The following is a 15,984-nucleotide window of genomic DNA, read 5'->3' on the forward strand; positions in this document are numbered from 1 at the left end:
GCTCCTCTGCCTCCGCCCTGCAGAGCGCGCTGCTCCGCTCCGCGCACCTCCTCTGCGCTCCGCAACTTTGTCTTTACGCAGCGATCCGCCGGTGCGGGTTTGACTCCGCACCTCTCCTCCCTGGGAGCCGGGTTGGTTTTTATTTCCCACTGTCATTATTATTATCATTGTTATTATTTTCAAATCCAGAACAGATTAGTTTTCCATTTCTGGATCTCTCGTCGCGGAGCCGCGCCAACCAGGTTCCCCAACTTTTGATGGAAAACAAGAAGTCAGAAGACTGCTAACTTTAAAGGTAGGCTGTCATCCCTACTTCTCCTTTCTTTCCTCTTCTCTTCTCATATCCCAACTCTCCTCTTTCAGAGATATGAGGTGACGAACTGGACATGATGTTTGGGGGGGGGGGGTTTCTCTTAAAAACGAAGTGCGCCCTCGTGGACTGAGCCAGACAAACAGCTCGCGTCCAAATGATTTTGGAGGAATTAACTGAGGTTAATTACAGACTAATGCAATAGCCCGTGCATAGGACAAGCTGCGGTAGGATTTTAGCATAAGATGAATGACCCGGCACGGGAAGTAGGGTGAATCCGTCTAAGTAGCCACATCCTGACTTTGTGCCAAACTCGAGCGACTGCGTCTCGTTTGGTGTTTTAAGTCCAATCAACTCTGCAGGTCTGCGTCGACTAGGCACACACACACACACACACACATATATATATATATACGTATTTATTGTAACGTTTGTTCAATTGAGTTTAAATAGCACCAAAGCTTCTAATTAATAAAACTGATTTACAACGAATTTCCTTCCAAAACGATTTCTCTTGAAAAATACAGTTTTGTTTTACGTTTCAGTTCTGAAGAATATGCATCTTAATCTACGACAAGATCGCCATTCTTTGGAATGTGGTGAAAATGTGTGTGTGTGTCTGTGTGTGTGTGTGTGTGAGAGAAAGAGAGAGAGAGAGAGAGAGAGTTGACAAACTGCGTTCGTTATTAAATCAGCATCCTGTCCATTAGATTGTCTGAGGCCGTCACCTGCCTCACGCGTTGCAACTGTGGCCATGTACTTTCACTACTTTTTTAGGCCATTATAAGCTGCTTCGTTTCTCCTCCACTGGTTAATTTATCTTCTAATTGTCATTTATATGACGTCTCACGTTGCTCCAACACAATTATTGCCTTATTATGCAATACTTCGTATTTCCTATAAGTCTCAAAAGCATTCATGGGGGCCAAAATAAGGTGCTGCAAATATGTTCACCTGGAGCTGAAGATAAGATGGGTGATGCCTTCCTTCTGCCCTGCAAGATCTGAGATAGTCAGATGAGTGGGCTGATTGTGAGTCAGAAGCATGGGTAGAAATGGTAGTAATGTTGTTGGTTAGCTTTGTGGCTTTTGTCATGGTGCTGATAAAGTCATTTCAAGTAGAACCAGACCTGTGTGTGTGTGTGTGTGTGTGTGTGTGTGTGTGTGTGTGTGTGTGCGTGCGTGCGTGCGTGCGTGCGTGCGTGCGTGCGTGCGTGCGTGCGTGCGTGCGTGCGTGTGTGTGTGGCACTGTGTGTGTTTTGCGGCTTTCTTGGGTTGTAGTAAAGATTTTTACAGTGTGCTCCCCTGCAGAGTGAATACTTTACTTTCCTTAAGCTGAGGCCACCATCCAAAGTCGTGCCTTTCTACATTTGTACTGCCCGCCATATCATAATCAGCCCACTTAGTGATAAATCATGAAAGATTTAGCGATGAAGATACAATCAAACATGATAAACAAATTCAAATCAGTGTTCAGTCAGCAAATGTGCTCTCTACAATGACTCCATTCAACACGGACTAGGCCTAAAATAATAGAGGGTAAATATCCACGGCAGTTTGTGTGATGGTTGAAATCCACGGTAGCCATTGCAGCCGTTGTTTACGCCGCCGTTTCACGACATGGTTTGCTCGTTCCTATGCAGTGAAGAAGTCAAAAGAGGGCAACTTTGCAGGAGAAGGAAATGGGTCACAGTGTAATAGCATTTAGTCATTTATTTGTTTTGTTATCTTTGCAGATCTCCGGCAGCTGAAGGTGTTGTGGCTTATCTGGTCAGTACCTGTGAGAACAAAGTCACACTGTCGTTTTCCTGTCTCAGCCTGACACTGTCACTTCGTGCAAATCCTCAAGCAGAGGAAAAGCCCCAGTGATGGCTTGCGAGCGTTGACAGCAAATCTCTCAGTTTTACTTTGCGTGCACACACACGTGCACGCAGGCATGCACACTAGCATGCATGCACACCGAGAGGCTTGGTAAATTATTTGGAAGGACACTAAGATTCAACTAGTGAGGACTGTGCCATTACTGCAGTGGCACACGGATAATCCGTTGGAGTGTAAATGTGTGTAGTCATTTCACATGAAAGCGTTGTCTTCACGATGTACCTTAACACCTTCTACAACAGTGACTGGTGTGTAGGAAGGGGAAGACCTTTAAAAGCACATGGAGACCTCTGACCGGCTTTACACTGACAAATGTTTAGTGTGATGTGGATCCCCCCCCCCCCTCAGAGCTCTAAATTAGGTTATTTCTTTATCACAAGTGAAAGTAGAGCGCTCAGCGTTTGCGGTGGTACAGTAATAACAGGAAATCAGCCCATGGTGGTAAGAAACACACCGTGGTGATATCTTGCTCGCTCGCGTTCTCAACTCAGATTTTCCTCAGACCCCCTCCCCATATCTCATATCTCATACACACACACAGTTTCTAATCCTCGTGGCATGTTATTTGTTAGCTGGTCGGTGTGGCAGGGCTGGGGAACAACAGGCCCTGCCACACCGACTCTGCAGCATTCCTCCAGCAGACGCCGAACGCGGAGACATGGGATGTAGGTAGAGTCGAGCACGCTCCCGCTCCAGTCGGCGTCGAGTTTGAAGAAGACGACGAAAGGCCGGGTTCGTCCTCCCACCCCAAGAGACCAATTAGTGTGAAGAGCGGAGCATCGAGATGGTTTTTATGTGGTCGTGTCGAACCGTTCAGAAGAGACGCTCACAGCTTTGTTGTTTAATTTGGGGGGGGGGGGGCTGGATGAGCCACTGAAGCTGTTTTAGCACCTGAGGGGAAAAGTGGCAAGGAAAGTTGTTGCGATGACACTGAAAAGCCAGAGATGTTTACGGGGCCCAGGGAATGAGTGTGTGTGCGTGCACGTGTGTGCGTGTGAATGTGTAAGGCAACATAGAGGACGAGGGTGGTGCCTGAAATCCCTCCACTATTAAAATCTCTGCTGAGGACTTTGGTTGGAGTTTAGCGATGGGCTGTGGCTGACTGTGCCAAGGCTGATATGTAGGCTAAAACCATTAATCGTCTTTCTTTACCACCTCCATAATTATCAGTGTAGTGAAATAACAGCTCAGCAAACAGTGAAATTATACCTGTGGTAGAGCGGAGTAAATACCTGCTTAGCTGCCAGCAAATGTATTTATTAGACTGTCGCCAGTGAATAAGAGCCCTGTCTCGGTTTTTAATGTTTGGCTCATCAGGGACTTCTTCCCACCCCCCTCCCCCCACACCCCCCCTTATGAAATAACTCTGTTATGATTACTAATAGAGAAGAAAGGTAACAATGATTCCCAGCTTTTTTTTTTTTTGGGTGACATGCTGCAACCAGTTTGCAGGCAGAAAACGTGGGTACCTACGTAGAGACTATTTGCACATTCCAGGGCTTGGTGTCAAAAAATGTACGAGAGCCCCCCGACCCCCCGACCCCACCCCCCACGTTCTGACAGTTGCAGACATACCACCCCGGCTGCACGCTTAGTGCAGGGCTCTGGAGTTACAGCTCATTTTGTCATTATCTGGAAAGTTCTTTGTGGAAAAGGGAGTGGGTGGGTGGTGGGGGTTATGTTGTCCTAGCACGTTCAGTTGCATTTATTCTGGCGTATGCTTTGCATACTGTTTATCCAGATTCCTTGGCTTAGTGATAAAAGTGTCTTATTGTTTTTTTGGGTCCTCACAATCAGCCCCGCTTTGGCGTCGCTTGCCTGGGAGATGTGACCCAAAGTCCGTCATGTCGATTCTGTCACGCTTTGACAAAATGACATTCCCCCCATTGTGAGATTATCTTTCATGTCTGTTGGTTCACATTAGCATAGCAAATGCAGTTTAGAATATAGCATATACATTTAAGTTGTCCTCAGTCAAATCACATTACTACAGGCCTCATACACTGGTTTTGATTTCTGGGAGGAAAAAAAAAGGAACTCATTGTCTTTTATTTCGATGCTTGTCTTCATCCGATCTGCAAAGGTTTTTTTCTGAAGCCTTTGTTTAGATAATGCATGAAAAAAAATGAACGTGCAGCGATTTGGAGGAAGGCACATCCTGCTAAGATCAGGTTGTTAATACCCACCCACATGCTACCATGACAGTGTGCTCGCCTTCACACACACACACACACACACACACACACACACACACACACACACACACACACACACACACACACACACACACACACACACACACACACACACACACACACACACACACACACACCCTTCCCTTATAAACTGTTTTGTTTGCCAGTGGATGGATGATGCATCCTTTGACAAGGGATTAAATGTGCAAAAGAAAAAATATGTAGATAAAAACTGCATCTTTAACTCCGAACCTCTTATCCACTTCCCCTGCATAAACCGACAGATTAATGAGTCCATTCCTTATATTCCCTAAACATCTCTCCCCGTCATTTGCAGTTGAGTTATGGAGCGAGGCAGAGAATCATCAAAACTGCCAGCCGCCTTCATTTTCTCAACACTCTTCACAAACCCTTTTTTTTTCTTTTACAGGAAATGGTGACTTGATCTGTCGATACCCATCCAAAGAGTGGGTCAAGCCATTTTTAGTGTTTCACACACACACACACACACACACACACACACACACACACACACACACACACACACACACACACACACACACACACACACACATACATAGACACATACACAAGCACACAGGCACACACACTTACAAACACGCCCACACGTAGACAAACACACACACGCCCACACGTAGACACACACACACACACACCAGATCACAGCTCTGTCTCAGACTCTATTAATTGTTGATATGTTGCGATCCACGAGGCTGAGATTAGACTTGTAATTATTTGGTCATATGATGACTGGCTCTCAAATACAGTGACAGAAAAGTCATTTCTTTTAAAAGGCTTGTGTCTCTGACGGTTTGTCAATTGTTCACAGACTAATTGCTTTTATAACTCGACAAAGGCAAACAGGGGAGGGGGTAATAAACAGGGCAGCGGGTTGATGGGGGTGGGGGTGTTTGTCAGCGACCTAAGGATGCAGCAACAGCTCTTTAATCATTCATATACATTCTGTCGGTGCAGGGCTGATGTGGCCGGCCGGGTCATGATTGTGAGTCAATTATGGCAGCCGACACTTTGGCACCAGTGTCGGCCCAGTCACGCTGGAAATGAGTCCTCCTGTCAGGTCAGGGCCATGACCCCGTGGACACACGCCATGCCTGAAATTGCTCCCTTCATGCTGTGTAGTGCCCCTTCCTCCTCCATCTGAATTCTAACGGTAAAATTCAGTGTGCATCTCCCTCAAAAAATCCTAAAATGTAACCGAAAATGTTGTGTTCAATGCATGTACACTACTTTACGGTAGAAATACCACGATGCAATGTGCAACGCTCGGCCTATTCTGCGCTCCGCTCATGCACCACTCTTTTCATTGCCAAATACTGTGACGGGATGAGAAGAGGCCGCAACATGACGATTCAGTAGTGTCTGAAATCTCAATTTACTACTCTCTATGGAGCAGCCTGTTGAGTGTGTCATACGCTGGTCACAGTGAAGGAGGGAAGGAGGGAATGTCCCCTCACACACGGACATTCACACACACCTGGTGTGACGCTGAGGCATGGCCGCCATCATATGAGAGCAAGCAGCAGTCTGCAGCTGTCATCCTGTCCTGTGTTTGCGCGCGCGCGCGCGCGCGCGCGCGCGTGTGTGTGTGTGTGTGTGTGTGTGTGTGTGTGTGTGTGTGCAGCAGTTGCTTTACCACAAACTATAAAGGTGGGCGTCCTGAGGTACAGTCAGAGGCGAGGGCTGGAGGCGGGTGGGATCGGGGTGCCGTTCTCCGAGAGAGGGGTTTCGGTCCCTGAGAGCGAGGCGAAGAAGAAAAGCGTCAGCAGACCTGAGGTGAAGACCTCCTCAGACCTTCTATTTTCGACGACTTCATGTGTTTATAAAACAATTAAGCACTTAGAAAGAGACTCTCTGAAGTTCATTACATTCCTGTTGTCCAACCTCGCCCTCTTTTTCTTTCTTTCTTTCCTCATTCATTCTTACTATGACGTATCGCGTACATGACAAAGATGTACAGTAGAATTTACCTTTTTTTTAACTTTTAATTGAAAGCCTTACTCACTGTGTTAGAGGCTAACACAGAGGTTTTTTTAAACTTTTAATTGGAAGCCTTACTCACTGTGTTAGAGGCTAATGGAGAACAGAAACTAATTTGATTTGGCAGATGTGTCTATTATTGAATATCTAGTGTATATGCTAACTTCCTTACGACTGAGGAACAGAATTTTTCATCGTCGGCAGATGTCTGCAACATGAATACACAACGCAAACGGCGTCTCGGATCAGCATGACTTTGTGGTGGCCATGTGATGGGTTTTGCATCAGTGTTGAATTTTAGAGATATTGATGAACTTCCTGTAACAGTTTTCTGCTCATCCACCGGTTTGGAGCTCTAGTCGCTCACACAAAGGTGTGGTTCATCCGTCATCTGTTTTTGCAAAGCAGGGTGGCTCACATACAAATATGAGTCTCAAAAGGCCCTATTGTCGCTACTTACCATGCGTTCTGGAGGGCAGAGGTCATGACCCGGGACTACATTCCATACCGAGACACCCCCCCCGCGCGCGCGCACACACACACACACACACACACACACACACACATATATCATATATATAGCATTTTTTTTCCAAAACCGTCAATGGTGTTGTTATAAGTGCTCAACTAATGAGGAGCAGAACATGAACACACATACAGGAGAAAAAGCTTTAATACATAGCAGTACAGGCCTGTTTCGTGCGTCGCGCACTCATCAGCTGCTAATGTGCTGTATATACATACATATATATATATATATATATATATATATATATATATATATATATATATATATATATGTGTGTGTGTGTGTGTGTGTGATGTAAGGGCCTCCTCCTCATTCCGTGTATGTGTCATCCTTCATCTCATCGAGTCTTATCTGTGAACCTGTGCTAATACAGCCGCTGGTTTGACACACTGCTCGACAGATCATTAAATCCCTGGCAGCATTTAATACCAGCATTGTGTTGTGTATGTGTTTGATTCCAACAGACACATGCAGGGAGCGGCGGGTCTAGCCACTGACAGCGCACAGCCCATGCGGTTTGTGTTCACCGAGCGCAGACTAATTTGTATTAGTAATCCAAATAATCTTATTAATGCACATTAGAAGCATCACAAGTGGCGAGCATGAAGACATCAATACACCTACGTACAGTAAGCCATGTCAGACACATTTAATATGTTAATTTCTCAAGGCCGTGCCAGCAATAACACACCATTTTGTTTTTTTCCCTCTCTGCTGTTAAGATATCCGGGCCTTTTTTTAAGTGCCACAACATTTTGCTTTAGTTTTTCAATGTACCAGAAGTGCTGCTGCAAATGAAGGGCCAAATGTTAAAGTTTTGGTGTGAAATGTATCTGTGCTTCAAATTGTCGGCTCAGACACATGAATTCGTGGTACCTTTTTGTTCAGTTATTATTGAAATTTGGGCACGTTTTCCTTTGGAAATCTAGCCAATGGACGCAAAATCCGAAAGAAACAAATAGTCTTATGCATGCATTGCATTCCAGCTGCAATTCAACGGTGTCCTTTTAACATCCACCTCCGACATGGGTAAATCTGTATTCAGTCATGATGGTAAAATAATCACAGCACATTTCTGTCTGCACCGTCTCACACATGGCCATTCTTTCCTCTCTCCCTCTCTGTGATACACGATGCTATATGTTAATTGATAATCAGCAATGTTGGTTCAGTGGTGCATTCAGTGCAAATCTGTGCCCTTCTGGATGTCAGAGGGTTTTCACAGCCACTCCGGTGCCAAGCTAGCTGGCAGTGCCGGCACCTGTTGGCGGTGCCAAGGCCTGGCAGGGGTTATCGATGCTCTCTGATGGCGCCCGACAATCACAGTGGAGATGACTGCGGCTGGTTGCGTCACGCCACACAGAAAAGAGCGTTTGCCCACAATGGCTCACGTTCGCCATCGTTCCTGTTCTGCAAAGGCAGCTCCCTGTCGCCAAGGAACAAAAACAAAGAGGAAGAAAATGAGTGGTGTGGTAAACGCATGTAAAACACGTTACCAGCATGCTCACGGTGGAAAACACGAGAGACGTGTGATGATGGCACACTGTGACTCTGTGTGACTCTGTGAGGCATTGATCTGTGGGGATAGAGACACATTAATGTCAACCTGACCAACAAATGACCAAACGATATTCATCCAGAAATATAAGAGATATGTAATCTGATGGTTATGTTCAATATTGGGGGGGGGAATACAGCTTACACATTTTTTTTTACCAAATATAAACATAAATATCAGCTTATATATTTATTTCTGAAATGTATTTTTTTGTATTTATATACAAAAAGTGAACAGACGCAAGCACTGTGCATGCATGTGTGTGCATGCATGCATGTGCATGTATACATTTAGATACATATGTACAAATAAACCCACAACCTGGAACAATGCCCCTACCTGTAACCCCATTACGTTCACCACCAAATATAATGTTGTGAGAAAAAAAGATTATCTACATCCTGTAAGATATTATTTTTATGTTGTCAGGATTAGTTAATAACTCAGTTAACACCCAGCTACGAAGTTTTTTTGTTTTTTTTGGGGGGGGGGTTGTTTTTTGTTTATTTCATGAACAATGTCACGTACGTTTCCGCACAGTGTTTGAATGAAACTCGTCACCAAGGTTCATTATGACATAACTTGGTCCTTTCTTCACAGACATAGCACAACCATCCACCCACTGTGAATACCACACCACACCTCATCACACCTCATCAAACCCCCGACAATGTAATGACGGATACGTGGTGAGCTGCTGCAGCAGCGTCTGTTTTAGCATGGAAACTTTCAGGGTCCAGCACACGTTGTCTCCACCGCGTTACCATGCACACAGTTGCTGCACCAACGTCACGCTACCTCGAGGCCTGCATTCACACACCTTTCCTATAACAAGCCTGTTTGATTTCTCTGCAGCTTTGTCATCTATGAAATAGTTCAAAGTCACACGAACTATTTTTAAAATGTAATTTTAGCCTCTTTTGTGTGGGAAGGAGCAATGATTTAGTTTCACAACAAGCACTGCAGTTCTGGAAATAGCTTAGCGGAAGTGAAGAAAAGGCGTTTTTAGAGTCTCGTCGGTCATGTGTGAGAAGTGCCATTTGCCATTGAGAGAAGTCCTGATGATGATTGTACAAAACTGGAAATGTGTTTTTATGGCTGTCTCGGTTGCAGTGTTTCCCCAAATATCAAATGCTCTGTCGCAGACATGTCTCCAGTATTACCTTGACTACTTGCGCCTGACAGTGGTTAAGCTAATATTAGAAAGCTTGTGTCTGTGGTTGGCATTGTTTATAGGACAACAGCTTTAGGTGAGATGTCAACTATTATCATATTTATGTTCTTGCATGGAGGTGATTTGTGAGTCCTGGGTGGATGTGTTTACAACCATGCAGCCTACTGCAGTGGTTGACATGTCTGACCTCTGCAGCTGGCCCACACCCACTTGTTAGTCTGCATTTGTGAAAGGTGTACATGTTTCCTGTCATTTTGACATATCTGATATATGATATGAAATCTGATATCTAAATGATTACTACGCCGTTTTCACATTCTGGACAGATATGCCTGTTATTCTAGTTTGATGGAGTTAATGACTTCTGGTTGCATGTGCCATTTAGGAATTTCATCTCACAATTTATTAGCTAAGTAAGTTGACACTAAAAATTATGTATCCGTGTTTCTGCATGTCTCATACATATGTAGTACACATGTAACAGATATGGGAAGCGTCCCCCCCCGCCCCCCCCACACACATGCATACATATATACATACACATGGATCACCAGAGGTTAGGGCCCAAAATGGAACAGATGAAACGCTCTACACCTTCAAACCGACCTTCCTACCAGCACTACCCCTTTCTGTGTGTGTGTATGTGTGTGTGTGTGTGTGTGTGTGCGCGCGCGCATGCGTGTCTTCTTCAGCTAAATTTATCAGGATAAAGTAGAGAAAAACAAATTTGCACGTATGTGTATGCATGTTAGTGTGTGTGTATGTGGGGGGGGGGCGGGGATAACCAATCTAGCCTAAATTTAAAATGGTAGTTGTTGTGGTACGTTGAAGTTTAGGCGCAAATACCATATCAGACGCTTGTTGACTCTATCCACAGATTGTCTTATTATAGCATAGTTTTCCATAATGTCATGGGGGGAGGAAAGTGTATCATTTTTTTTGAAAAGACAAAAAAACAAAACAAAAAACAAAGCAAAAGCAAAACAAGAACAAAGGTTCTAAGTGGATATGACCTCGTTCAAGACAGATCTAGTTACACATAAAACAGAAAAACAGTTTACTATTTACAAAGCACACAACACAACAGTCAGGCTGCTCTTTCATAAAACATCTTCATCGCTTTATTCTTATTTTAAAAAAATCACCCTTCCGATATAAAGACCTATATTAAGTGTGTGTGTGTGTGTGTGTGTGTGTGTGTGTGTGTGTGTGTGTGTGTGTGTATGCTCGCGAGCGCGCGGTAATAAATGCAGGACCGCCTCACTCTAATCAAGCTGATTAAAAATTCCTGCGCGCGCGGCCGGAAAACCTCCGCCGTGTCTTCCGTCCACTTTGGACTTTATTCCCGGCTCTGCTCTCCGCCCGGACGGCCGCCGGAGGACCCGTGATGCGGCTGAAATTCTCCTGTTTTCCAGGCTCTTTTCCTCGGAGATGAGGAGGAGGAGGAAGGGGGAGTGATGAGTCAATACAACTAATAATTTAATGGGGACACGGAGGGAGAGAGCGATAGGGAGAGAGAGAGAGCGAAAGAGAGAGAGAAAGAGCTCCGTCCGGACGCCGATTTCTTTTTTTTTTTAAACGCGCAGGACTCCTCCGGCTCTCCCGCATCCACACCAGCCTTATTCCGCCTCTCCATCGGAAAGTATACGAACGCACTTGTGTTCCCCCCCAATAAAAACCTGTTCGGTTTCCGCGGATTGAATCCAGCTCGCGTCTCTTCGCCACACCGGAGATCCGCGGTCCATTATTTTTCTATTGGACTCTATCGCAGGCGGATCTGTCCGTCGTCGTTGTTGTTGTTTTCTACGCAATCTCCCTTCAGGATTTCGAATAAATAAATCTACATGCCGAGAACTGGGTCTCGGTGTTTTATTATCACAGCCTCCGATGTGCTTTACGTTGCCGGGTGAACCGCCGGATCGGAGCCGCGGATGTCGGCGTGAACTGAGCAGAAGTCGCCGCACTTGTAAACCGATGGACGCCCGACACACTTATTACTTTCTGTTAGATGTTATTTTCAATTATTCCAACATACCGAGACACTGAGCCGACTGTGTTTTTCCTCCCAGTCAGCAGCCCGATTCAGACAGGGCTTCACATCCACAGGGCTTCTTGTACAGTCGGAGTTTATTCTCACCAATGTTCGCCTATCATCCATCTCCTCCTCCTCCTCCTCCTCCTCCTCCTCTCTGTACATACAGCTCTCTTGTTTTCCTATCGTCACACAGCCGTGTTTTGAAGGAAGATCACTTTTTATCTTAATTTTTTTGAACAACTCTTGAGTCATGCAAAAATAGATAGAATCGAAAGGTGGAGGTGTGGTTTGCTTATTGTTTTATTTATTGTTTTATTTATTTTATTTTCCAACCCTGACTAAACTTGAAGCAGTAGCCTCTCAATTCTCTATTTCGCTGCTCTCCGGTGCTGAAGTGTTGCGAATCAGGTTGGTTTAGCACAATCTTTACTCTTTTCAACACAAGTTTGTTTTTTGTTTTTGTTTTTAAATTCCATTTACCTATTTTCTTTTCTTTTTTTCTTCCATTTGAGCGATTGCTGGTTTGTAAGGTCATTTAAAAATCCTGACCTGGATCCGGGACATGTCCGGGTCCGGATTCCTTTGCCCTCTGTTTGGAGAATTAGTTGCCTGGTTGCATGTTATGAATGGGAGAGTTCACGATGGTTGGCGTGCAGGGGGGAAGATGGGAAGGGGTGGGGGGTGTCCTGTTTTTATTTGACATCATTCCATTTTTTTCCTTAAATTTGGATGTGTAGCTGTCTCCAACCGTACTGTAGGGCTACATGTGACAGTTTTCACACAGTAAACTGGTTTCAAACTTCATACTGGGTGTGTAGAAGACTGGATGAGAAGTCAATCTTGTTTTTTCCTCTTTTTTTTGTCACAGCTGGATTCATGTAGATGCGACAGCTGTTGCCAGATGTATACCAAGCTGAGATGCTGTCTCTCTTACTTCAATCTGTCTTGCTCCTCTTCTACCTCTTTAACTTTTTTTCTATTCCCCTACTTTGACTTTTGCAGACCCATGAGTCAGCAACTTTCTGATGTCTTGTCTCTTCTCTCCTCTCCCTCTCACCAAGTGCAGTGTATGAACCCATCTATTTATCTAATTTCTCTGTCAGTCAGTCGGTCTGTCCGTCTATAATTACGCCCCATGGCAGTGAATCGATGTTGTGGTTGTAGCGTCGTGCCCTCTCCGTCCACCCTGTTGCTCTTGAGGTTCCTCTTGAATGTGCAGAGCTCGAAGTGGGGCTGGGAAACGGATCCACGTTGGGTCCTGCTCTCTGTTTGCCATGGCAGGCCCCATTCCTTCAACTGCACCGTACGCATCCAAGTGGAATCTCTCAGCAAATTGGTGTTTGCACTAAAACGGGGGCTTGTTTGCCCCTTTCACGTGGGAATTCATAACGGGACACCCATACATAATACATGTGGTGGAAAACGGGAACGTTACAGTGGCACGAAACATCCCCAGGGCCCAAAGTTGTCCAAACTGACACAATTTGACAGTTACTGTGTCAATATACTTCCTCTTCTTGATTATTATAAGGATTAATTTTGATGCCTTTTGTATCTCAAATGATACCAAGATGAACTGGAAGCATTCTGACTTACCACATTTAAGTGTTTCATCCTTCTTCTTTTTTTTTTGGCATTTCAATTAACTTGATCCCACCTGATTTGTAAAACAACCTGTTTTTCTAATCTACGGTCTCTCTCCAGGTGATAGTGAGCAGTGGTGCTGAGAATGATGGAGCATCTCAGCGAGACGTGCATAGGCAAGGAGAACTGTGACCTGGTCAACAGCATGGCAGAGGCCAAGGCCCCGCCGGCCAAGTTGGCTCGACTGGAACAGAACGGCAGCCCCCTGGGCCGGGCCAGACTGGGCAGCACTGGGACCAAGCTGGCTGGAGTCCCATACAAGTCCTCTGCACACCTGCTCAAGACCTGCCACAAGAAAGGTGAGTAGGGTAGTGTGTGTGTGTGTGTGTGTGTGTGTGTGTGTGTGCATGCATGTGTGTGCGTGCGTGCGTGCATATACACAACCTGTGATGAATCTATTCTATAGATGAGATTTTGTATTTGCTTGGGTGAGGTATTGTGGAAAAAGTCAAGAAGAAGAAAGGTTTAAATGGTTATGTCCCTGAATTGTTTGCCATGTTTCCACTGTGGCACTGCCATGGCACTGTCTCCCACCCCTACCCACACCTGCCACGTGCTCACCAAAACTTTAAAACCACTTTACAATGTTTATATGCATGCTCATTAATCCAGGTAAGAACATCAAAGAAAACCTTACAATGCATCTTAGTCATCTCGTTATGCACCATATTCTTGTGTACACACACACACACACACACACACACACACACACACACACACACACACACACACACACACACACACACACACACACACACACACACACACACACACACTTATTTTCCCTGACAACTGCTAATATCCGAGTGCTGTGGGAATTGTTCCCGCGATGTGCAGTGTAGCATTGTGTCACAGCTCTGTTTCTGCAGACCTGGCCCTCCCATGCTGACATTTGTTTATTAAGTACAACTTTCAGTTCCTGTAAGAGCCATTCCTGTTTTAAAAGCATTTAGTTTGAGATCATGACATAGCTTTTTAATATAACCAGCTTTGTCGCTGCAAACACTTAGGGACCATCATCAACACAAAAAAAAAACCAAAAAAAAAAAAAACAGGACCTGTGTGTCTGGTTTTTTTTTTTTTTTTTTTTTTTTTTTTTTTTGTTTTTGTTCTTTTTCTTTGGCACTAAGGATTGGTTTGAAAACTTTCTGGTTTGAGGTTGTAATAGCATTTGGCTGTAGTAGCTCATCCATGTGTTTGGCTAGTCAGATTCTTCTTTGTATATGAGGGACTCGGGAACTGTTGGAATGTCGCTGCTGGTGTCCTCGATGGGCTGTTTCTCTTATTGACTCCTTTAATCTACGTGTCGCAGCTCCAGCTGAGAGTTTAATTCTTCACCTTCATCATCACGTTCATTCTCACAGCATCCACGTCTCCTCCTCCTCCTCTGCTCCCAACATGGCTCTCCCAGTTCAGTTTTAAACCTTTTCCAGTCAAACTGGTGAAGCAGCGGCGGGCGCTGGTCTCCCTCGCAGGGCCCACAGGGGGACATTGTGTCCCAGCCTGAAACAATATTTGCCACGGCCTTCTCTGGGCTCCCTGGAAACAAAGCCAGTATTGATCCCCCAAATGAACCTACACAGCAGTCTTTATTGTTAGATCTTTATCTATTAAAATCGGGGGAGGAGAAAAGCGGCCCCTTCAGCACATTCCCTGGCATCTGCCGACTATTGATTGTTTTGCCAGGGCCGTGTGCATCTTCTGGAATGCCTGGGATTGGGAAGTATCAGAATCCGCATCACTTGTAATGGCCAAATCTACTAAATGTGCAGGAATCTGTCTTGGTGACAGCAGGCTGGAGACATTGTCAACTTGGGAGTCTGCACGAACTGGCACATGGTTTTTGCGACAACAGAAGCAGGTCAAGACTTTCTACATATTGCTCTACACACACACACACACAGACGCATATTAAAGACAGTGCAGTAGACTCGGAATGGATTATTGTCATTACTGTTAAACAGGAGACCAAGTTCTCCCTCTCTTGAAATTCAGATGTTATTTCAGCTGTACGGCAAAGCCAGTAATATGTGCACAATGTGTCCCCCAAACATTTGGGAATCTTTGGATGAGGATAGTTCATTCCACTTAATGGCAGAGCCGCTGTTGACACAGTCCAGTAAACCGCAGGGCACAGAGGATGCCTGCCATTTGCAGAGCTGCATCCTGGGGACATGATTTGGGTTTGGCAGGAAGGTGGCAGACTAATGTGAAAGTTTGGAGGGGAAACAGGAGCCTTCTTTAACATGTATAGCTTTCTGAAATGGCATCGGGATTTATTGCTCATGCTGAATTATCAAAATGATGCAACTTTTATTTTATACTGCTTCTGTACTGCTCGTTCAAGATGGAAAAGGATGCGTAGAAATTTAACCCTGCCTAGGTTGTACAAACACCAGGTTAGAAGAGTGAGGGGGTTCGCCCCATCCCCATCTGACTGACCTGGAAGTGTCTTTTGATGAGTTTTAGAGCTTATCATATTTGAGGTGACCGAGGTGAAGGTTACTATTTGTGATGGTGTTCAGAAATTTCTGCTGTGCACATTGAAACACGAGAGAGGAAAAACCAGGGTTAATGGATTAGAAGAAAATGAGACGTCGACGCAAAATAACTACAGAATGAAACGGCTTTGTGACAGTT

General features: G+C 44.9%; 1 protein-coding gene across 1 annotated transcript in view; it reads left to right on the forward strand.

The window, feature by feature from the left end:
- Window positions 1-259: 259 nt before the first annotated feature.
- The window catches only part of LOC130117828 (DNA-binding protein SATB1), a 72,289-nt gene continuing 56,564 nt past the window's right edge, over window positions 260-15,984 (forward strand). The window contains exons 1-2 of the mRNA XM_056286072.1: window positions 260-295; window positions 13,405-13,643. Of these exons, the coding sequence (XP_056142047.1) occupies window positions 13,430-13,643 (214 nt within the window). The 5' untranslated portion in view covers window positions 260-295; window positions 13,405-13,429. The remainder of the gene's footprint in view (window positions 296-13,404; window positions 13,644-15,984) is intronic.

The sequence above is a fragment of the Lampris incognitus genome, chromosome 9, assembly GCF_029633865.1.
Source record: "Lampris incognitus isolate fLamInc1 chromosome 9, fLamInc1.hap2, whole genome shotgun sequence".
NCBI lineage: Eukaryota > Metazoa > Chordata > Actinopteri > Lampriformes > Lampridae > Lampris > Lampris incognitus.